The sequence below is a fragment of the Rhinichthys klamathensis genome, unplaced genomic scaffold (assembly GCF_029890125.1).
Source record: "Rhinichthys klamathensis goyatoka isolate OS25496 unplaced genomic scaffold, OSU_Roscu_1.1 h1tg000727l_1, whole genome shotgun sequence".
Classification (NCBI taxonomy): domain Eukaryota; kingdom Metazoa; phylum Chordata; class Actinopteri; order Cypriniformes; family Leuciscidae; genus Rhinichthys; species Rhinichthys klamathensis.
In genome coordinates, this window is record NW_026607141.1 from 864,765 (window position 1) to 889,710 (window position 24,946).

The following is a 24,946-nucleotide window of genomic DNA, read 5'->3' on the forward strand; positions in this document are numbered from 1 at the left end:
AGCCACCTGGATGTCGCCGGACCACAAAACGGAGAATCAGATTGACCACATCTGCATAAACAAGAAGTTTAGAAGGTCCTTGCAGGATGTGCGAGTGAAGAGGGGAGCAGACGTGGCTTCGGACCACCACTTGGTGGTGGCCAGGCTGAAGCTAAAGTTAAAGAAAAACTGGATGGCGGCGAAATCATCAAGACAAAAGTTCAACACAGCTCTCCTGAGAGATGCAAGTAAGCAATACGAGTTTAAAGTGACCCTCAGCAACAAATTCCAAGCTCTGCAAGACATGTTGGAAGAAGATGACAGTAGTCTTGAAAAGAGGTGGGACACGTTAAAAGAAGCAGTGATAGGGACATGCCAGGAAGTGCTTGGCACAAAGAAACACCAGCATAAAGAGTGGATCTCTGCAGACAGTCTGAAAAAGATCAAGGAGAGGAAGGAAAAGAAGATGGCTGTAAACAACAGTCGCACGCGAGCAGAGAAGGCCAAGGCACAAGCAGAGTATACAGAAGCAAACAAGCAGACGAAGAAGAGCATTAGAGCAGACAAGAGGAAGTACATTGATGACCTGGCAACATCAGCAGAGGAAGCAGCGAGAGAGAACAACATGAAAGAACTGTATGACACCACCAAGAAGTTAGCAGGGAAGTACAGCAGACCGGAAAGACCAGTGAAGGATAAGAACGGAAGGCCAATTATGGGAGATGAGCAGCAAAGGAACAGATGGGTAGAGCACTTCGAGGAACTTTTGAACAGGCCAACACCACAAAACCCACCTGACATAAAACCAGCGAACGCAGATCTGCCGATAGACTGTGAAGTACCAACTAAAGAAGAAATAAGGAAGGCCATCAAACAGCTTAGAAATGGAAAAGCAGCGGGTCCAGACAACATCCCAGCAGAGGCGCTGAAAGCAGACATAGAAACAACGGTTGAGATGCTCTACCCACTTTTTGAGAAAATTTGGGAGGAAGAACAAGTGCCTGCAGAATGGAAAGAGGGATACCTCGTAAAGCTTCCAAAGAAAGGTGACCTTAGCAACTGCACGAACTACAGAGGAATCACACTGGTATCAGTACCAGGCAAAGTCTTCAACAGAGTCCTGCTGAACAGGATGAAGGACCCCGTCGACGCCCAACTTCGTGACCAGCAGGCCGGCTTTCGCAAGGATAGATCCTGCATTGATCAGATCGCGACGCTGCGTATTATAGTTGAGCAGTCGATAGAATGGAACTCACCCCTGTGCATCAACTTTGTTGATTACGAAAAAGCCTTCGACAGTGTGGACCGCGAAATCCTCTGGAAGCTCCTCCGGCATTATGGTGTGCCTGCAAAGATCGTCAGCATCATCAGAAACTCATACGAGGGACTGACCTGCAAGGTCATCCATGGAGGACAGCTCACAGAAGCATTCCAAGTGCGGACCGGCGTCAGGCAAGGCTGTTTGCTGTCACCGTTTCTCTTCCTTCTAGCGATCGACTGGATCATGAAGACCTCAACAGCCCACAGAAAGCACGGGATCCAGTGGACGCTCTGGAATCAGCTGGATGACCTGGACTTTGCCGACGACTTGGCCCTATTGTCACACACCCAACAGCAGATGCAGGAGAAGACGAACAACGTAGCAGCTGCCTCAGTGAGAGTAGGCCTCAGCATACACAAGGGAAAGAGCAAGATCCTCAAGATAAATGCGAACAGCAACACCCCAGTTACACTTGATGGAGAAGCCCTGGAAGAGGTCGAGGCCTTTATCTACCTAGGCAGTGTCATCAACAAACAGGGGGGCACTGACGTGGATGTTAAGGCTCGTATCGGAAAGGCGCGCGCAGCATTCATACAACTCCGGAACATCTGGAGCTCCAAGGAACTGTCCGTCAAGACCAAAATAAAACTTTTTAATTCAAATGTCAAGGCAGTTCTCCTCTATGGAGCAGAAACATGGAGGACCATGGTAACCATCACCAAGAAAGTACAGGTGTTCATCAATAGCTGCCTGCGAAAGATACTCCGCATCCACTGGCCAGAGACCATCAGCAATAGCGAACTCTGGCAAAAAACAAACCAGCTACCCGCAGAAGAGGAAATCAGAAAGCGATGTTGGGGATGGATTGGACACACCTTACGTAAGCCAGCGACAAACACCACCAGACAAGCCTTAAAATGGAATCCGCAAGGAAAGCGAAACAGAGGTCGACCGAGAAATACCTGGCGCCGAGACTTGGAGGCAGACACAAAGAGCATGGGAAAGACCTGGAGTCAGCTGGAAAAAATGGCCCAGGACAGAGATGCCTGGAGATCCCTTGTTGGCGGCCTATGCCCCAGGAGGGGTAGTAGGCGAAAGTAATATCCTGACTCAAATAAAGTCATATCTCTGCTGATGATCCTGTAAAGCTTGTGTCAGGAGTGTCACTATTAACAGCTGCTAAAAAAACTCTATTTTGAATGTCTATAGTTTAATAGTTTTCAGCTCATTCATTATGCTGATGTCTTCAATCACCTGTAAACTGCCACTTAAAGCTCATTTCACTGGTGTCAACAGACTGAGACGAACTGCATAATCACCACTTTTGAAATCTACAATTTATTCTGTTAGTCTGTGATAAACCATGTTTTATGTAAAAACAACTACAGAATAAAAATCAAATAAACATTCATCTAAATGTGTTATTTGTTTCTTATTAATCTGTAGATTAATTTCTGAATCCGTTGATTATATTCTTACATTTTCTTTATATTTGGATTGTTTTAACTCTGGTATTTATTCACATTTTTCTAATGTCTACATGTCTTGTACAACTTTACATTTTGATAGATGAACATAAATGCATACAATGTGTAAAATTGTGAAAACAAATATGATCATTTATTTTGCTGTATTTGATATATATATAGGCTATATTTATATATATAAAATAATATATCTAAATACATATAAATAATATAAAAATGTTAAAAATAGATTAATTCACTGACAAACATAAATGCATAAAATGTGAAATTGTTTTAAAAAACTAATTCAGTAACTTTACATTTTGATAGATGAACATAAAACATAAAGTCATACAATTTGTGATTGGGTGAAAACCTCAATCTTATATAATTTAGTTTTGATTTTGGCAGATCTGCTCCTCCTACCACACAGTGATTCAGTGAAGCTCCTCCCACAGCAGTTCACCAATAAATGCTGGATTATTCCCATCAGTCTACAAGTGAAGATGGAGAACAGTGAGAACATGAGTGATCCAGAATCCTGCAGGACGGAACATGAAGATACTGAAGAACAAAGAGGTTGGTGTTTATTCTTGATTCTTCATTAGTAAAGCTGAAGATCATTAAGGTTAAAACTTCAAGCAGTTCAACAGATTTTGTGGTTGTAGTAAAAGAAAGAAAGAAAAACTAAAAGCTGTGAAACAACATATTTAAAGTTAAAATAAATACGTACAGGACACTTTCCATGAACTGAGTAGAAAATATCCTGAAATTCAAATGAAACATTTATATTGGTTGTCAATAGGGATGCACTGATCCAATATTCAGTATCAGCTCCAAATCTAATACTTCATGGTTGTTACTGTTAAGCTCCACAAAAGGCAAAAAAGCATAGTAAAGCTCCTGAAATGTTTTGTGGACTATGTTCCAAGTCTTCTGATGCCATTCAATAGCTTATAGTGTTGGACAGATTAATATATACTCTGTCTTAACCCTTTCGCGCGTACGATCTCACCGGTGTGATTAGAACGGTCAGTGCATCACGTGATCAACTGCTAAATTCAAACGTGCTTTGGTTTCGCCGTTGGCTGGCGCTGAGCCAGAGACAGACGCGGTCAGTGCTGTGATATATCACAACTATTCAGTGTTTTCAATCACATAATGTTTATTTTAGGTTTCAGACATTTAAATACACATAAGTTCTATATAAATATATTCTGAGTTTGTAAAATACACACTGATGTCTATGGAAGCGGCAATAATAATCCTTTCCATTATAATAAGACGACACGTTTTATTCATATCAGATACACATTGTATAAGTAGCTTTACATTTTACCCTATTCTTCTCCCAGTTCACCGGCCACTTACTTTCATGTATTTCGTGAGAAGTGGAGGAATTGCCGCGTTGTAAACTAACATGGCGCCGCCCATGTTCGCTCAACTAATGCTATCGTTATAAAGGTGTTTAAACAACAAAACACACCCACTTGCACATATTTGAAAATAAGAATATCAGCGTTTCATGTTATAGCTAATACATTTGTGAATAGTTTGAATAAAAAAGGAAAAATTACAAAAATGCAGATCATCATTCATCCAGCGCTGTGTTATGGTTGCGCTGTGACACGTGACAAGCAATGACGTGTCACCATGGAAACAAAGTGACAGGTTCTAAATAACAGTCGCCTAGAAAAACTCACAGGGGAATCAGTTAGAATATTTTAAACTTACGTGTGGAAACTCTTTCTCAGCCATCCTCCATTCAGCCTTTAAACAGCATGTCATATTCTATTACGACAGTCAGCACGGTAAAACCATAGACTGTAAAAAATATGGACAAAGCGTCTGTGACGTCACCCATAGACTTTCCGAAGAACGGTTTTGAGGCCGTTAATGGGGGGTATGGGCGGTGCCATCTTGGAAAATTGAATTGAATTGAATTGAAGTACAAGCAACAAAATGCAATTGCATCCATCCAGAAGTGCTTTAGCAAAAATGTAGATATTAGGGCTCTCAGTTAAACGCGTTATTAACGGCATTAACGCAAACCCATTTTAACGGCGTTAAATTTTTATCGTGTGATTTATATTTAACGGTCTTTTTGGTCAAGCAAACTTTGTAGTTTTTTTTTCACATGCTTTTGCAACAGGACAGGGCATGCGCGGGGCTGCGCTATGAAACCCATTCATTTCAATGGCTTGCGCGAGGACGTTGCAAGCGGATCTAGCAAGACCGGAAACAAAACAAAAGGCACGACACCGCACACACTTTTTTGGGCTTGCGAGCCGGCCAAATAGTTGGTTAACGTTACGTTTTGAGTGGATGACGAGCGCGAGACGCCGAAATGGATGCCAATAAGATTCTGAATGGAAAGTTTACTTTTAAAAAGTTGCCAAATGGTTCCATTGACAAGACAAAAGTGATCTGTGTGTTCTGTCATTGTGAACTGAGCTATCATCATCGCAGCACGTCCAGTCTGAAATACCACTTGATGATGGCCAAGCACACACACAGCTGATGCGAATTCTCCGCCCCCTCGTCAATATCAGGACCTCGTCAGTATTTCTTTCACCCTTTTATTGATGGACAGTGTTACATTGTGTGAGAGATTATTTGCTCCAAGTGAGAATGTTAGTGTGAAATTGAACACAGTATTGTCAATGTTGTTTTCAATAAAAAAAAACATTTGCACAAAGCAAGCCGATCTACTTTTCCATGTTGATAAGAGCATTAAAATGAGAAAAAAGAATGGGACAAACAGAAATCAAGAGACATTTAGAATAGATAAAAATGTGCGATTAATTGCGATTAATCGGGAGTTAACTATGACATTAATATGATGAATCGTGATTAAATATTTTAATCGTTTGACAGCACTAGTAGATATATTACAAAATGGTTATAAATATAAAAGGCTATAACAGACTATAAATATACAAGTATTAATAAACAGCTATAGAACTATAATTATTGTATTGTATTATACAGTATGATTGTCTATATAGTATTTACAGTAGGGCAGTTAAAAAGTGAGATATATATGGATAAATTATATAGTAATGATATATATGTTCAGTCCAAAAGTTTTAATGTGGGTGAGATGTCAGGAGGCAGAATTCAAGAGTCTGACAGCTGTAGGAAAGAAGCTGTTCCGGTACCTGGTGGTCTTAGTCCTGAGGCTCCTGTAGCGCCTCCCAGAGGGCAGGAGGGTGAAGAGTCTGTGTGCTGGGTGACTGGGGTCTTTGATGATTTTCCCAGCCCTTTTCAGACAGGATTTGAGGTGTGCTAGGAACAGCCGCTCTAAGCACTTGATGATTGGGGTGAGGGCTACCGGGCGGTAGTTGTTAAGGCTTGATGGGTTGGAGTTTTTGGGTATTGGAACGATGGAGGTGGATTTGAAGCAGGCCGGTACCACAGCATGGGCCAAGGACAGATTGAATATGTCCGTCAGCACCCCTGCCAGCTCCCCAGAACAAGCTTTGAGAACACGCCCAGGGATGCCATCAGGACCTGCAGCCTTGTGGACATTAATCCTGCTCAGGACCGCTCCTACATCAGTGGGGGAGAGAGTCAGTGGTAGGTGGTCTGACGTCACCACTGCCTTAGTCGCAGTTGTTGGATTCCCCCGCTCAAAACTAGCATAAAAGTTGTTGAGCTCGTTGAGGAAGGAGACATCAGAGGATGTGGGAGAGGGTTTGATGGTCCTGTAGTCCGTGATGATCTGGAGTGAGTCCTTGCCACATTCGTCGGGGGTTGGAGTTGGAGAAGTGTTCTTCTACCTTCCCTTTGTAGTGGTGTTTGGCATTTTTGATGCCCCTCTTCTGCCCCTCTTTTTGATCCCCCTCTTCAGAAAATCTTGGGAAATCCTAACCCCGCCCACCTTCTGGCCAATCCATATATGAGAATTGAGAAAAATACCCGTTTCGTGTGCTGCTTGGGGCACATAGATATATACACTAGATATATACACTCACCGGCCACTTTATTAGGTACCCCATGCTAGTAACGGGTTGGACCCCCTTTTGCCTTCAGAACTGCCTCAATTCTTCGTGGCATAGATTCAACAAGGTGCTGGGAGCATTCCTCAGGGACTTTGGTCCATATTGACATGATGGCATCACACAGTTGCCGCAGATTTGTCGGCTGCACATCCATGATGCGAATCTCCCGTTCCACCACATCCCAAAGATGCTCTATTGGGTTGAGATCTGGTGACTGTGGAGGCCATTTTAGTACAGTGAACTCATTGTCATGTTCAAGAAACCAATTTGAAATGATTAGAGCTTTGTGACATGGTGGAAGTAGCCATCAGAGGATGGGTACATGGTGGCCATAAAGGGATGGACATGGTCAGAAACAATGCTCAGGTAGGCCGTGGCATTTAAACGATGCCCAATTGGCACTAAGGGGCCTAAAGTGTGCCAGGAAAACATCCCCCACACCATTACACCACCACCACCAGCCTGCACAGTGGTAACAAGGCATGATGGTTCCATGTTCTCATTCTGTTTACGCCAAATTCTGACTCTAACATCTGAATGTCTCAACAGAAATCGAGACTCATCAGACCAGGCAACATTTTTCCAGTCTTCAACTGTTCAATTTTGGTGAGCTCTTGCAAATTGTAGCCTCTTTTTCCTATTTGTAGTGGAGATGAGTGGTACCCGGTGAGTCTTCTGCTGTTGTAGCCCATCCGCCTCAAGGTTGTGCGTGTTGTGGCTTCACAAATGCTTTGCTGCATACCTCGGTTGTAACGAGTGGTTATTTCAGTCACTGTTGCCCTTCTATCAGCTCGAACCAGTCTGGCCATTCTCCTCTGACCTCTGGCATCAACAAGGCATTTCCGCCCACAGAACTGCCGCTCACTGGATGTTTTTTCTTTTTCGGACCATTCTCTGTAAACCCTAGAGATGGTTGTGCGTGAAAATCCCAGTAGATTAGCAGTTTCTGAAATACTCAGACCAGCCCTTCTGGCACCAACAATCATGCCACATTCAAAGTCACTCAAATCAACTTTCTTCCCCATACTGATGCTCGGTTTGAACTGCAGGAGATTGTCTTGACCATGTCTACATGCCTAAATGCACTGAGTTGCCGCCATGTGATTGGCTGCTTAGAAATTAAGTGTTAACGAGCAGTTGGACAGGTGTACCTAATAAAGTGGCCGGTGAGTGTATATATACACTTGGCTACGGCAGTTCATTGGAACAAATGCGTCAATAGAGCCGACATCGTGGAACAGGGGAGCCCCTCCTCTTCAATGCATCAGCGTCAATGTAGGTAAAGGTCTAACAGAAATAAAATTACAATAAATCGTCATGAATGCGATTTTCTAGTTTTTTGGTTCGTTCCAATGGTCAGACATGTGTTTATCCAGAGTCCAGAGAAAATACAAATAAAACAATTTTTTTTTTTAAAACAATCTTTCTAGTTCAGATTTCGTTCGTGTGAACATTCATATGCAGCACAAAAGTCCGAAAATCCATGAATTCGAAGTACAGGCGGAGATAGCAGCGTTACCTAGCTACTTTTCTATGACAAGACACCTGTTCCAAGATGGCGGCGGTTTTGACGCATATTCTTAGACACAAAATAAAATGTTGCGCTTTTCTAAGCGTGTAAAATGGATAACTATATTCTATGGCGGAATATCACAGCAAGTGCTTGGGAGCACTTCGACTCGGCGCAGTAATATCATCACTTGTGAAAAGTCCTCTCCCCCTCTTACTCTCCGGAGTGATGATATTACTGCGCCGAGTCCATAGATATATATGCGCCGAGTCAAAGTGCTCCCAAGCACTTGCTATGGTATTCCGCCATACAATATTATCCACTTTACACACTTAGAAAAGCACAACGTTTTATTTTGTGTCACCATCCTAGGTCGAGTTACACTACTCGTGTAACTATTTAAATAGGGAAAACGTGGAGGTGTTTGGTCGCTTCTCTGCTTGGCCCATATTGAATGAACTGGGCTAGTTAAGTGCTATCAAAGTGTCTCGCGCGCCAGAGCGATTGAGTGCACGCACTGAGACGAGAGAGGTATGTATCAACTCGTCTTAGTTAAGGGAATAACATAGTTTAATATGAAGACGGTGGAGTATCCCTTTAATGTAATATACATTTTTCATGAATGTATTTTATAAGAATACAAATAGCTATTTTTAAGTTATGTTTTAACATTTAACCTGATTTCCACTACACTTATGGTCACTTTTTCCTCACTAAATTTAGCATTTCACTAAATGTTTCGATTTTATAAAATTACTGTGCACCAATTTTTTTGCTTCTGAATTATCAACTCTCCTTTATCATATATTTTGTGTTGTTGTAGATTGATAATTTTTTTTGCCATTTTTTGTTTTTCTCTATAATTCTCTTATTAATTAGTGTGTGTATTTAGTGCAATGTGTTTAGTAACCAATTCCACACAAAGAGAGGTATAGATATTCTACATACAATGATCAAGAAAAAAAACAGCAATGGTTTTGGATCGGTATCAGATCGGTATCAGCCGATACTAAGAATTTGGAACATCGGATGGGTTATGAAAAAATGGTATCGGTGCATCCCTAGTTGTCAACACCAGGGACTCTAACTAAATACTATCCAAGTGGTTTTATTTTACATTTTATATCTGGTTCACAATTTTTGCAACCATGTTAGAAAAAAAGAAAGCAACCATGTTAGAATTTCTAGAAATAACCATAACATTTCAAAAGTTTTTTTTTTTTTTTTTTTTTTTTTGAATAGGTAACATGAATGCAAATTTAGTGTAAATGATCCTCATTTATAGTGAGGGGTGCACATGCATAACTGGTGCATTTTACAGATTTTAAAAACAGAAGAAGAGATCTGGACTCGCACTGTTATCTGTGCCCAGTTACAACTTTTGTGTTTTTTTGTTGTACTTTTTGTACATTTGTCTACTTTCTGCTGTTACATCAGTGTTCACTTTTCCCCTTCACATTCTCTCTTTGATGTTTTTATAATTTACAGAAAATGTTTTTGCTTTCATTTTAGACTTGCTGGAGGAGAAAGAGGAGAGCGAAGAACTGAGTGAAGCGGAGGAGAAACATCATAATGTCAAAAAAGGAAATAAACACTCACAGACTAAAATATTTTTTTTACTGAAAAGAACATCAAACAAATCTTTCACCTGCTCTCAGTGTGGAAAGAGTTTCTCATGCAAACAAAGTCTTAAACGTCACATGAAAATCCACACCGGAGAGAAGCTGCACACATGTGATCAGTGTGGGAAGAGTTTCACACAGAAAGGAAACCTTAAGGATCACATGAAAATCCACACTGGAGAGAAGCCGTACACATGTGATCAGTGTGGGAAGAGTTTCACACAGAAAGGAACCCTTAAGGAACACATGAAAATCCACACTGGAGAGAAGCCACACACATGTGATCAGTGCGGGAAGAGTTTCACACAGAAAGGACACTTTAATGATCACATGAATATCCACACTGGAGAGAAGCCGTACATATGTGATCAGTGTGGGATGAATTTCAAACATGTAAGCGCTTTTAAATCACATCTTTATTCTCATTCCGGAGAAAGACCATTTATCTGTGATCAGTGTGGTAAAACCTTTGTTAGGGCAGAATACCTGAAGAAGCACATGAAAGTTCATACAAAGGAGAAGCCGCATGTTTGTTCTTTGTGTGGAAAGAGTTTTAGTAAGCCGAGTGTTTTAAAACTACACCAGGAAAGACACAGTGGTGTGAAGAATCATATGTGCTTCGATTGTGGGAAGACCTTTATCATAGATTATGAACTAAAACTGCACCAGAGAATTCACACTGGAGAAAAACCTTTCAAGTGTTCACACTGTGACAAGAGATTCAGTCAGTCATCATCTCTGACAAGACATAAGCGGATCCACACTGGAGAAAAACCTTACAAGTGTTCACACTGTGACAAGACTTTCATTAATTTAGGACACTTGAAATCACATGAGAGGATCCACACTGGAGAAAAACCTCACAAGTGTTCACACTGTGACAAGACTTTCATTCAGTTAGGAAACCTGAAATCACATGAGAGGATCCACACTGGAGAGAAACCGTATCACTGCATTCCATGTGGCAAGAGTTTCACTCATTCAACTTCTCTACTCTATCATACAAAAAACAAATGTCTGAAATCATGATATAATGTTTGAATTCATCTTCAGATCCAGCTCTTTCAACTGCAAACGTGTGCCCTGCGCCCTCATCAAACGTGACTCAATAACATGTTGAGCAATAACATTCCATATAAATCAGACATGAACTGCCCAATAAATGTTGTTTCTTAAGCTAAAACTGTTAAAAAAGCTAAAAACTGCCACCTATTACATATCTTTCTCTCTCTTGCATGGGTGACGTATCTGCATTGTATTCTTTCATGAGAATGTGTTGGAATGTAGTCCCTCATCCACCGCAGAGGATAGGAGTACTTTAATATCCACCAAACTTCTTAATGCTTTTTTTGTTGCTTACTCATTACCAGCTTAATTCCCTGTTATCCCAACATGTGTCTGTATCCAACAAAAGTACAGTTATACCCTCTGTTTTCAATCTATAAAATAATGCAGATATACTTTTGAGAGCTGACGAAGAATCAGAACAAATTTCAGAAAACCTTAAGACTTTTTCTTTAGGTCTATTGTGAGGCTGCTAAGAGCGACGAGCCGGTCCCCGATCTTCACGAGGGGAAGCACGACTCGCCACCCTCTGCTGTTGAGCCTTTCTTTTTTCTACATTTGATGCTAACGAATCGTATTTTGAGTATTATGTGTTCTCATTGAATTCTTGAAAATTGAAAGTTGTGTTTGACGGTTCATGTTTAAATCGTTTTGTGAGGGAACTATTTCCAATTTGATAATGAGGTCATCTTCTGGTTTAATGCTATTTCAGGGCATTATGATCTAGTGAGTCTTTAGTGTTAGATTTTCAAAATGGAATTTTTGGTGTGGGGAGTTTTTTTATTTTGGTGCTCGAGTAAATTCTGCGCAAACTGGGATTTAAACCCGGCTATGTCTTCTGCTGGTTAAATCAGCATTAACTATCTTAACTGCTCAATAACCAATATAAGATTAAAATAATATCTAAACATGAATGAACATAATACAGTTTTGCAATGGTTAAATAAATGTTCAGTGATAGGCTATCTCCCAAAGATTTCTACATTTTGGCGCAATTCTTTTCTCTAGAGTGTTGATATAGCAATTAGTAAATGCGCGTTTTGTCATGCTGGCGTGTGTGGAGGTATTTAAAACAAGTGTGTTATAACTAGCCCTGCATTAGTTTGTGCCCCGCTCACACCTACAATTATCTCGCCATTCAGATGCAATTACACCTTATTCATAGGACCGATAATTATTATTTTTTTTACTATAATTTTTTGCCACGACTATTCACTATCCCCTGTAAAGAAGTATGAAAAGATAAACAAAAGATAACGAGCGCTGCAGTGATGGCTTCATCGTCGTGTATTTACTTTGAATGAATTAATAAAAGCATACATGTATAACAAATACTCAGTACATTATATTATCAGTGCATGTATCACTTTACTTTTCACAGTATAATGACTGGCTGTAAACAAAAGTGACTTCAAGCATTTCTCATAACGTGTGGCATTTACAACTGACACTCTAATCTCATATTCCTACTACACATTTTCAGACTGAATGTTTACTCTTAGCCACTAAATGACAGTATGAAATTAATATCTTTTGTCTAAACAATGTTCCATCCATTGTCTCTGATATATTTTCTACCATAAACTTTAAAGTCATATACAAGACTGATAAAGACTAATGCAATGCATAACTCAATTTACATACATGGAGTTAATTTCCCAAATTTGCAAGTTTAAAATAACTCAAAAACTGAAATAACATCATGAACTTTTAAATACTCAAATATTATTGACATAAATGGCCCTCTCTCGTGTATAGCGGGCTGACGAGCTAATCGCGAAACACCCATGCTAACCATGTGCTTAGGCATACCAAACTCATGACACACTATTCATTTAATAAAAACAAAGCACTTTGAACACACACAACTCATCCGTATTGGATTAAAGAATGTTTTTACTCAAAACGAAGTATTAGTTACCTGTAAAGAAGTATGAAAAGATAGATAAAGAATGAGCACGAGCGCTGCAGTGATGTCTTCGTCGTATTTACTTTGAATGAAGCACATCACGGGCGCGCGGGCTACAAGGCGTGCGATGACGTCATAATCTAATTGTGCTGTCTTTAAAGATGGGTTAAATAAGTTATTCGTTGGAAAAAGTAAAAAAAGGTGAGCTTAAAAAGTTAAAATATTAAATACATTAAGTTAAATTTCAGTAGTTCTTGCGGGGTGCTGCCCTCTACTGGTCAGAGTTAATAATTCAGTGAAGCACTCTCTTCAGTTCAGTTGAACTCAGAGAGCTCTTCAGTTGACAGGCAAGAAAGACAGTGCTGGATTGATGTTGCTGTATTTATTTCTGATACGCTTCTGCCTTGGAGACCATGTGCCTGTAAGTAATGTGTAAATCATTTTCAAGACTTGCATTGGTAAGGAATGTCATGTTAGAAACGTTTTTATGTTTTGGTAAACATGTGCTCTGTTAGCTAGCAGTAGTTGTAGCTAGCTCTGCTATTTAATTTTTTTGTGAGTTGTAGGTGAACTGTGTTTTCATACAGTAGGCTACATTGCTTGTTGTATTCATTAGGCTACAGTGCTTAATTTTACACTTTGATAGGAATTATACTTATATGTATGCATATGTTCATATTTTGTGTACTGATTTATATTCTTATCCTGTAATGTTTCAGTTTTACAAAACAAAACAACAAGAGGAAACAACTTCAGTAAAATACAATAAAAGTCAAGCCTTGTGTGTTTATTGGAGGACTTTTGAATGTTCACTGGCTGTCTAGCTTTGCACAAGAGATCGCATTGCAAGGGCAGCACACTAATTGCATAAAGATAAATGACAAAGATAAATGTAATGTTGATTATGGCAAAACCTTTATTCAGAAATCTATGTATGAAGACAAAACCGTTTTTTCCAAAAGAGATTTTATTTGTAACTATTTCCATCACTGCAGTGTATAAAAACTAAAAAGGCTCAGAAAATTGCAGACAATAAGAGACAATGGTGATTTATAAGAGGAATGAAAATACTCCTTATACCATTTTTTTTCCAAGCTGACACGCTTGGATCCATGCCAAAACAATCGCCCCAAAACCTCCTGAACGAGGTGTTCTCGGACCGATTGCAAACAAACTCTTAAACGGTTGGGACCTGTTCACCTGAGGTGTGAAAGCAACCAGAACGGACCAACAAACCAAATGATATCATAATTCACGCTGTCCCGATGAAGCCTTGATTCTTGCTTTTGCTGCATTATAACATTTGTATAGTGTTTGCTTGTGTCTGTTTTGTGAAAAATGTAAGTGTTTTGTGTTTACTGAAGATGTCTATAATGTGCACCGCATTGACTCTTCTGAAATAAGATTAGAAGTTTACAGTGCTTTCTATATTTACACAATCATAAAATACGCTTTAGTTACCCTACTTTACATTGTTAAAATGAAATTGAATACCCATTTCACATTTCATGTTGCTACTAAACAATTAATGATCTAATTTCTTTATTGCTAATGTAGTTATTGGAAAATCAAATTAAATTTAACATTTTATCCCGCTGTTAGGGTAGGCTAGTTATTTATAAAAGAGGCAGAAAAGAAAAAAACTACTGCAAAGATGTCATTTGTATTTGTTTTGATGTTGTTGTTTTTTTGTATTACTGATGTTTTATACTCTCAGATTGTGAGAAACAATATAGCCTACTGACAGAGAGTTTTTTAGTAGTTCAGCATATCCTGACTCAAATAAAGTCAGATCTCTGCTGATGATCCTGTAAAGCTCGTGTCACTATTAACAGCTGCTAAAAAAAACTCTATTTTGAATGTCTATAGTTTAATAGTTTTCAGCTCATTCATTATGCTGATGTCTTCAATCACCTGTAAACTGCCACTTAAAGCTCATTTCACTGGTGTCAACAGACTGAGACGAACTGCATAATCACCACTTTTGAAATCTACAATTTATTCTGTTAGTCTGTGATAAACCAAGTTTTATGTAAAAACGACTGCAAAAAAAAAAAAACAGTTAATAAAAATTCATCTAAATGTGTTATATGTTGCTTATTAATCTATTCATTTCAGAATGAGTTTATCCCACTGTATTTATATTCTTACATTCTCTTTATATTTGGATTATTTTAATTCTGGTATTTATTCATGTTTTTCTACATGTCTTGTACAAATGCACATTTTGATAGATGAACATAAATGCATACAATGTGTAAAATTGTGAAAACAAATTTGATCATTTATTTTTGATTTTGGCAGATCTGCTCCTCCTACCACACAGTGATTCAGTGAAGCTCCTCCCACAGCAGTTCACCAATAAATGCTGGATTATTCCCATCAGTCTACAAGTGAAGATGGAGAACAGTGAGAACATGAGTGATCCAGAATCCTGCAGGACGGAACATGAAGATACTGAAGAACAAAGAGGTTGGTGTTTATTCTTGATTCTTCATTCTTCATTAGTAAAGCTGAAGATCATTAAGATTATAAAACTTCAAGCAGTTCAACAGATTTTGTGGTTGTAGTAAAAGAAAAGCTATAGAGCTGTGAAATAACATTTAAAGTCAAAAGAAATAAAGTACAGGGCACTTTCCATGAACTGGGTAGAAAATATCCTGAAACTCAAATGAAACATGTATATAATATTCAGTAGGCTATATCAGCTCCAAATCTAATACTTTGTGTACTCATGGTTGTTACTGTTAAGCTCCGCAAAAGGCAAAAAAGCATAGTAAAGCTCCTGAAATGTTTTTGTGCACTATGTTCCAAGTCTTCCGATGCCATTCAATAGCTGTTGGACAGATTCATATTTACTCTTCAGAAACTGTTTCTCAGCCATCCTCCATTCAGGATTTAAACAGCATGTCTTGTTCTGTTACGATAGTCAGCAATGGGGAAAGTCACTCTGATATGATTCAATACCCCGTATTTTATACTTGATCTGTAGATAAAGGTCTGTGGATTTGTATAAAATGACTTATCTAGCTGGAGTTATAATATACAGTGCCTAGAACTACATGGAAGCCTCCGTGGACTTACCCGTCCCATGTATATAAATATAATAAATTCTTCGTTTACGAGGATAAATCAGATAATTGGCAGAGATATTTGTACACCATTGGGGACATATTTCTGAATAAAAATATTGTTTTTAGAATATAAATTACCTAAAAAGTTACTTTTAGTCCCTTTAAATTTCCATAGAGGCAGGCAGATTTTTATTTTTAAAGGCCAGTTATTTCATGGATCCAGGATACTATGCATCCTGATAAAGTTCCCTTGGCCTTTGGAATTAAAATAGCCCCACATCATCATATACCCTTCACCATACCTAGAGATTGGCATGGGGTACTTTCCATAAGATTATCTCTCAATGCAAATCAAACTAGCTATGAGACTAACTTAAATTATGATTTTTTTATTCTTCTTTTTAGTCAACTTTAGCATGGGTGTGTTCACTTATGCTAAGCACTGTGTGTGTGTGTATATATATATATATATATATATATATACTTATATTATAAGTCTTAGAAGTCTATATATACATATATAGACTTATAAATATATATGTATAAATCTTAATGTAATATACATTTGTCATGAATGCATTTTATAAGAATACAAATACCAATTTTTTATTTAACCTGATTTCCACTACACTTATGTTCACTTTCCCCCCACTAAATTTAGCATTTCACTAAATGTTTAGATTTTATAAATTACTGTGCACCAATATTTTTTGCTGCTGACTTATCCACTCTCCTTTATAATATATTTAGATTGATAATTCTTTGTCATTTGTTGTTTTTCTCTAATTCTCTATATTAAGTAGTGTGTGTATTGTAACCAGTAACCAGTTCCAAAACACAGTAAGTTATAGATATTCTACAATTATCAAGAAAAAAAACAGCAATGGTTTTGGATCGGTATTAGCCGATACTAAGAATTTGGAATATCGGATGGGTTATGAAAATATGCTTTCAGTGCATCTCTAGTTGTCAACACCAGTGACTCTAAATACCTATATAACTCTATAACTCTAAACTCTAAATGCTAGCCAAGTGGTTTTATTTTACATTTTATATCTGGTTCATAATTTTCGCAACTATGTTACTAAACTTTTGTTGTAAATATTGAAAAAATTTCTTCACAGTCACATGACTTCATGATTTTATTAATTTCTAAAAATAAACATAAAATGTCAAAATGAAACAATTAAAAAGAAAATCCCTCCTGAATAGGTAACAGAAATGCAAATTTAGCGCAAATGAACGAAATACTCATATATATATAGTTTATTTTTACCACACATGTGCACCAATTATGTATGTGCACCCCTCACCATATATATATATATATATATATATATATATATATATATAGTGAGGGGTGCACATGCACCAATTATGTATGTGCACCCCTCACCATATATATATATATATATATATATATATATAGTGAGGGGTGCACATACATAATTGGTGCACATGGGTGGTAAAAATAAACTATGCGCACCATAAAACGTGGAGGGAAGCGCTTTTGAGTAGCCTACCAACATTTTTGGGGACAGGGACACGTTTACTTACTGGAGTAGGATATTTCTCCATCTTTGGTAAGATTTGGTAAGCAATCATGATGATAAGTGTGTTCATTAATTATTAGGGGTGCAACAGATTGTATGGTTGATCCGTAATCCATATGGAACAGGCCCCACGGTTCGGCACGCATGTGATTCGTGGATTAACTGCTAAATTTTTCTAGCCTGACTTCGTCATACTCATATTCTAGTCAGAATGTGAGTCTGATACTGCTCCATAGGGCTTTGATTATGAGGCGTGTCTTAACCGAACCATGAAAAAAAAAACTCTGCACTCAATTGGATAGAGCTACAACCAATCAGAGCAAAGCAGTAAGTGTTTTTTTTTTGTGAGCTACGCAAATTGTCAACAGAACTCAACTACACGCACGCTGGAAGTAGTAGTAAAATAATGAGTGTTGCTTCTTTTACTTGGTCCTCCATGAGTGCGACCAAAGGAGAAACCACAATGACCACAGGGTTTTCATTGTGTCCCATCTTCTTAGTGACCATCGGAGCCAGCTGATAAAATAAACTTTTGCCGAATCCCGTAGGAAGGACGGCAAACACATCTTTCCGATCGACAAATGACTTGATTGCAGTTCTCTGTTCGTCTTTTAAAATGAATGCGCTGTCGATTTCTTTTACAACAGACGCGATAGCGGAATCTATACATCTCGATTCTCCAGCTGCAGTCAACTTTGAGGGAAACCAGTTCAACCCAAGCGCTCTTTGATAACGTGATGATTACGTAACTGCAGATCATCTGTCCATCATCGTATAAAGCCCGCCCTGGCAATTTGATTGGCCCGACTAATTCTGAACCAATCATAATTACTCCTCAATGGATCGAGTCCAGACCGAACTTCCCGACCAAAAAATGTTGTGGCCGGGGTTCGGGCTGGCATCCAGGCTAAAGTTTTACCATCTTAGAGTGAAAGTTTATCATTTGGACGTTTATCATTTACACATTTTAAAGGGGTGATGAACTGAGGAATCAAATTTTCCCTGAGCTTTAGAAATATAAGAGGTCATCATACTATAAGAATATCCTGTAAGTTTCAGAACTGAAAACTTCCTTGTTAGTCCAATAAAAGCTTTTATTTGATCAAACACCGCCTCCGCAGAAGAAGATGAACGCCTACTTCAACACTGCCTGTTTAGCCCCTCCCACCGATTCGCGCATTACATGCAATACGCTGATTTCACGCAGCCGCCATTTTGAAATTGAAAGCGAGGCTCCGGTGGGAAGAACCCCGGAAGTACAGATAGACAACAATGCCTTGGACTACCAACCTGAAGCTGCTGCCGCGATTTACACTATTGGATGTTAATATCCAATATAGGATATGTATATAGTTTGTTCCTGCTTCCTTTTTTTACGTTCTGAATCATATATGAAAAAATAATTTTATTTATAAATGAATTTCACTGTATATAGTCTAAAGTATGAAAGAAATGTATGTACATTTTTAGAATAACTAATTTCTACATTAAACACAACAATATGCCATAGCATTCGCGACTCTCCTATGATTAAAGGCGACACTTCCGGTTTTCTTCCCACCGGAGCGATTTCAAAATTGCGGCTGCGTGAAATCAGTGTATAGCTGAATAACACGAGGTGATAATTGCTAAACCGGATCGAGATATCAAGCAATAAACATGCCTTTAACAAAATATTGTGCAGTGCCTGGCTGTGGAACGTGTCTGTGTGAGACTTCAGTGTTAACACCCACTGCTGTGATTGGCTGATGTCTTTGCATATGAAATAGCCAGCATTACATGTGGAACTCTCTCAAAAACTTTTACTGCATTTTTAATATTGCAGCTATTGAGAATAACAAATCGTGAAAAGTATTGTTTAAAGCATTATATTTAAATCTATTCCATCACATGAAAGGTTGCAGTGATGAGCATTGAGCAGATGACAGACAGTCTGTTAATCGCGTGAATAAAGATCTATTGCAATTTTTGCACTCTTACGAATGCCTTCAACAAATAACAATGCAAACACGGTGTAAAATACAGTAAGAGCTTCGTTGTGCAGTGTAACAGCGTCGTTGATTTCATAACGAGTTTTGGCATGTGTACAGATGAACTCGCCCTGTACGATTGACAGATTGGGGGATTTGGAAAGGGGATGTTCTTTAATCGCTTTCTGTATATAATTTAAACACAATTTAAATACGATTACTTTCATCCCACTGAGAGAAACGATGTGGAAGTTGATCGTTTAGTCACTGATTTATAAACAGTATTGAACGATATTGAGAGAAAGATAATCTATCTGAACTTAGTAGTAGTAGTAGTAGCCTTTATTGTCACTTAGTCACAAGTACCAGTGAAATTAGCCATCAACCTGTCCATACAGACATGCATACAATATGACAAGGGGGTAGACAGGACAGGAAGACAGGGCATTGAGGAAGAAAATACAGCATAACATGAGGAGAGGTGAGGAGAAAAAAAAAAAGGCAACCCTTTTAACCCCCAGACTATGCTCCTGTGAGGAGTACAGTTTGAGAACAGTAAAAAAATACCTCAGCAACATTAGCACATAATCGGTACACTCTACAACATGAACACACAAGACTTGCAACAGGGTAGGGGAGTGGGGGATGGAGGTAACCCAGCACAGGCAGGCAGCCACCCGGTCCTGCAGCCATTCTCGGCGCTGGTCACAGACCCGCCTGTCAGACTGGTGGTATAAAGCGTTGAAGGCGAGGCATGGGGGGTGGGGTGATTGCATATGTGTATATATGTAAGAGTTCGTGTATGTGTAGGCCTGGAGAGTCGCTGCCCCTGGCATCATAATCTAGGTGCCTCAAGTCCGCAGGATTGTCATAGCGATACACAGCAAGTTGCCATGGAGACAACCCTGATCAGGTCCCAGACAGAGTCAACAATCAGCAGGTGTCTGTGGGGAGTGGGGGAAGGAATGCAAGAGCGTCTCGCTGTACAGTGCTCTTCCGGGGGAGTTGTTGTTCCAACAGCGGCCTTGGCCAAGGCCAGTGCTGGATGAGGGGGGCCGAAAGCAGATAAGATTGGGATTGTTTGGTCTTGGGACGAGTAGCCGCATTCCGATTTACACAGCTCCTGGTCCATTTTGGTCTCCGAAACGATGCATTTGCCTTTGCAAAGCTGTGAGCTTCTCCATGATGTTATCCATATAGTGGTTCATAGTCAAAGTCTGAGTGCTGACAGCTCTGCCCACTGCTTCAATCATGACGGGCAGCCTTGTGGAGCTTTGGACAGCTGTCGCCGACTTCTTAATTCCTTGATAAACCAGGGCAATGCCTAATCCAATGAGCAGAAAACCTGTTATCATGGTTCCGAATACGTAGATATCTTCAATGTCCTCCACGGAAAGAGCCGCCAGACACACGACCCGCCACCTCTCCCACACGTCCATCGTGTATCCAGCTGCGAACGTTCCGGCAGGGCAGTCAGGTTCCCCCGAACCCAAGCTTCTCGTCGAGAAGATGGTGTCAATTGCGTTGAGAGACCAGTTGATCAAATCCATAATTTCTTATTGTGAACTTGAATAATTACACTTCAGAAATCACTGATCACAGATCAGGCATTAGAATAAAGATGGTTACTTACATGTTTGTGGCGTTGCTGGCAGATCCGTGTCGTAAAAGTCTGTTTCCAAAGCCTGTGTCGGACTCGGATATTGTGACTGATTTACTGATTTAATAAAGTTCAACCACGCATTCCTAATATTGGAATCCGAAGGAACCTTATGCAGTGACTGTCTTCTACGCCCCTTCAAACAGAGCGTTCAAATCAGAGGCTAAAATCATTTTATTTTCTAAATTATGACAATTTTTGTGGTAAAAAACATACTAACATTATAAGGGCACCCCAGGCAACATTATAAAATAATAAAACAATCCAGTTCATGACCCCTTTTAAACGTGGCAGAAGAGATGAAAATCTGGACTTGCGCTGTTATCTGTGCGCAGTTACAACTTTTGTATAGCGTCTGTCTACTTTCTACTGTTACATCAGTGTTCATTTTCCCAGGGTTCATGTCACTTCCCTTCATATTTCTCTCTTTGATTTAAAAAAAAATTATTTACAGAAAACTTAACTTGTATCTTTTTTTACTTTAATTTTAGACTTGCAGTCGGAGAATGAGGAGAGCGAAGAAGTGAGTGAAGCGGAGGAGAAACATCCTAATGTCGAAAAAGGAAATAAATCTTTGAGTCACTCACAGAAAAGAAGATCAAACAAATCTTTCACCTGCTCTCAGTGTGGAAAGAGTTTCTCATACAAACGAGGTCTTAAACTTCACATGAAAATCCACACCGGAGAGAAACTGCACACATGTGATCAGTGTGGGAAGAGTTTCACAGGAAAAGCAACCCTTAATAATCACATGAGGATCCACACTGGAGAGAAGCCGCACACATGTGATCAGTGTGGGAAGAGTTTCACACAAAAAGTACACTTTAAGCAACACATGAGGATCCACACTGGAGAGAAGCCGTACACATGTGACCAGTGTGGGAAGAGTTTCTCATACAAACAAAGTCTTAACCTTCACATGAAAATCCACACCGGAGAGAAGCCGTACACATGTGATCAGTGTGGGAAGAGTTTCACACTAAAACAAAGTCTTAACCTTCACATGAAAATCCACACCGGAGAGAAGCCGTACACATGTGATCAGTGCTGGAAGAGTTTCACACAAATAGGACACTTTAAGCAACACATGAGGATCCATACTGGAGAGAAGCCGTACGCATGTGATCAGTGCGGGAAGAGTTTCAGACATAAAGGAAACCTTAACAAACACATGAAAATCCACACTGGAGAGAAGCCGCACACGTGTGATCAGTGTGGGAAGAGTTTCACATATGTAGAAACTTTTAAATTACATCTACGTTCTCATTCAGGAGAAAGACCATATAACTGTGATCAGTGTGGTAAAGACTTTGTTAGGGCAGAATACCTGAAGGACCATTTGAAAGTTCATACAAAGGAGAAGCCTCACATGTGTTCTTTGTGTGGGAAGAGTTTTAGTCAGCTGAGTAATTTAAAAACCCACCAGAAAATACACAGTGGTGTGAAGAATTATATGTGCTTTGACTGTGGAAAGACTTTTATTACATCTGCTGAACTGAAACTGCACCAGAGAATTCACACTGGAGAAAAACCTTTCAAGTGTTCACACTGTGACAAGAGATTCAGTCAGTTAGGAAGCCGGAAATCACATGAGAGGATCCACACTGGAGAGAAACCTCACAAGTGTTCACACTGTGACAAGACTTTCATTAATTTAGGAAACCTGAAAAAACATGAGAGGATCCACACTGGAGAGAAACCGTATCACTGCTTTCCATGTGGGAAGAGTTTCACTCATTCAGCTTCTCTACTCTATCATACAAAAAACAAATGTCTGAAATCATGATATAATGTTTGAATTCATCTTCAGATCCAGCTCTTTCAAATGCAATGCTGCGTTCTCATCAAACGTGACTCAATAACATGTTGAGCAATATTATTCCATATAAATCAGATATGAACTGTCCAATAAATGTTGTTTCTTAAGCTAAAACTGTTAAAAAAGCTAAAAACATTCACGTCTCCTATTCGTTTTACAACCGGCACCTACTGCATATCTTTCTCTTGCCTGGGTGATGTATATGCATTGTATTTTTATGGGAATGTAGAATACATTCACATCCACCGCAGAGGATCAGAGTACTTTAATATCCACCAAACTTAATGCTTCTTTTTGTTATTTCTAACTACAAACCAGCTTCATTCCCTGTTATCCCAACATGTGTCTGTATCCAACAAAAGTACAGTTATACCCTCTGTTTTCAATCTATAAAATAATGCAGATATACTTTTGAGAGCTAACGAAGAATCAGAACAAATTTCAGAAAACCCTCAAGACTTTTTCTTTAGGTCTATTGTGAGGCTGCTAAGAGCGACGAGCCGGGCCCCGATCTTCACGAGGGGAAGCACGACTCGCCACACTCTGCTGTTGAGCCTTTCTTTTTTTTGTACCCTTGATGCTAACGATTCGTGTTTTGAGGATTATGTTTTGTCATTGAATTTCAAAGAGCATCGGAAAGTTGTGTTTGACAGCGGTTTGTGTTTAAATAAAGTGTTTTGTGAGGAAGCTATTTTCAATTTGATAATGAGGTAATCTGGTTTTATGCTAATTCAGGGCTGAAGGGGGTGGATTGAAATCCACTGCTGCTTCAATGTATATGCAATGATGAGTAATTATAATCAAGGTATTAATCAATATTTTTCCTTCTAAATATTAAATGAGTTGAATGACTTCTCTAGACTTGTGAGATTTTACTTTGTTATAGAAGTTCCCAGTGTGATTACTGAAATGTTCTTTTCATGTATTCTTTAATGTCTGTATTTGATATCTGAATGCAGTAACAGTGCTTGTTCATTTAGCCTGGCTTCCAGAGATGAAATAGGGACTTGTTTTGTGTTTGAGAAAGGTCTTCAGTGTGTTAAAACATATAGGGGTCATTGAAGCCAATAGTTTAAGGGACCATTTCTTTGTTAAAGCCTTACTTTCCAGTTAGACTAAAGTTGAGAGAAAGAACGTATTATCTTGATGTTTTGAGAGGACTCTCCTGTTTATAGTTAGAGCCTGGCCAAATCCAACCTTGGAAAAGCTGTGTGTTGGGGTGTGTGTTAGACTTCTTGGTTACAGGTTAAGGAACCACTGGCATTATTGGAGATTGAGTGAATTGTTGTTCGAGACATGCTGGCGCCCAGAAACCCAAAACTGCGACCACGACGTGCCTAACTTCAGGGTCCGAGTGTCAGCTGCACAATCGATGGAGATATGCTTCCGTCTATCTGTATATGTGAGGAAAATTACTGTGTTTACTGTTTATCTATTTCTTAGCCAATGAGAATCATTCAACCTGTAAGCAATGACGTAGCTAAGACCTTGGAAATGATATAACTGCTGTGATCTTTGTAACTGTAAGGGGGGCGGCCTACGAACTCCTGTGAGAGTCTTGAAGCTGACTTCTGCTGATGAAACTGCAAACTGTCTTCAGTAAAACTTTTCTTTCATTTTTTATAATTCTGACTCCGGGTCTTCATTCTTCATATCTGGTTCTGGGTCTTTGACCGTATACCCCCATTATATGTTGTGCGTTTTTGGTGTTATATTTTGGTGCTTGAGTTGGCGATTTATTTTGTAAATTCTGCGCAACTGGGATTTAAACCTGGCTAGTGTCTTCTGCTGGTTAGATCAGCATTAAGGAACTATCTTAACTGTTAAATAACAGATATAAGATTACAATAATATCCGAGTTTTCTCATTTTAAATAAACACAACAAAAATGGATGAAAAATGAACATAATACATTTTTGCAATGGTAAAATAAATGTTCAGTGATAGGCTATCTCCCAAAGATTTTTTTAATTTTGGCGCAAATTTCTTTTTTTCTGGATGGATAACTATGACTGAAGTCGGCACTGAGTCAATTATCTAATCATCTTTAATCA

General features: G+C 39.1%; 4 protein-coding genes across 6 annotated transcripts in view; 3 read left to right on the forward strand and 1 right to left on the reverse strand.

The window, feature by feature from the left end:
- Nucleotides 1-24,946, reverse strand: part of LOC130077302 (SLAM family member 5-like) — a 217,424-nt gene that overhangs the window by 163,881 nt on the left and 28,597 nt on the right. The gene's annotated exons all lie outside the window — the stretch shown is intronic.
- The window catches only part of LOC130077299 (gastrula zinc finger protein XlCGF7.1-like), a 162,236-nt gene that overhangs the window by 77,029 nt on the left and 60,261 nt on the right, over nt 1-24,946 (forward strand). The window lies entirely within an intron of this gene.
- Nucleotides 1-24,946, forward strand: part of LOC130077312 (gastrula zinc finger protein XlCGF7.1-like) — a 193,038-nt gene that overhangs the window by 21,829 nt on the left and 146,263 nt on the right. The gene's annotated exons all lie outside the window — the stretch shown is intronic.
- On the forward strand, nt 3,121-23,092 carry LOC130077297 (gastrula zinc finger protein XlCGF57.1-like). 3 transcript variants are annotated; one of them, XM_056242494.1, is made up of 3 exons: nt 3,121-3,285; nt 9,733-10,822; nt 21,803-23,090. In XM_056242494.1, the coding sequence occupies exons 1-3, from the start codon at nt 3,213-3,215 to the stop codon at nt 22,857-22,859; spliced, it is 2,220 nt and encodes a 739-aa protein (XP_056098469.1). In that variant the 5' UTR covers nt 3,121-3,212; the 3' UTR covers nt 22,860-23,090. The 3 variants fall into 3 exon arrangements, with proteins under 3 accessions (XP_056098469.1, XP_056098468.1, XP_056098467.1); XM_056242493.1 differs by lacking the exon at nt 21,803-23,090 and having other exon boundaries at nt 9,733-10,111; nt 10,280-10,910; XM_056242492.1 differs by lacking the exons at nt 3,121-3,285; nt 9,733-10,822 and adding an exon at nt 14,979-15,288 and having other exon boundaries at nt 21,565-23,092.

What these genes read in the sequence shown, in the direction of transcription:
- LOC130077297 (XM_056242494.1), top strand. Translation starts at nt 3,213, where the DNA reads ATGGAGAACAGTGAGAACATGAGTGATCCAGAATCCTGCAGGACGGAA. An exon ending in AGATACTGAAGAACAAAGAG is followed by an intron (nt 3,286 to 9,732) that starts GTTGGTGTTTAT and finishes CTTTCATTTTAG; the next exon opens with ACTTGCTGGAGGAGAAAGAG. An exon ending in TGTGGCAAGAGTTTCACTCA is followed by an intron (nt 10,823 to 21,802) that starts TTCAACTTCTCT and finishes GAGTTTCACAGG; the next exon opens with AAAAGCAACCCTTAATAATC.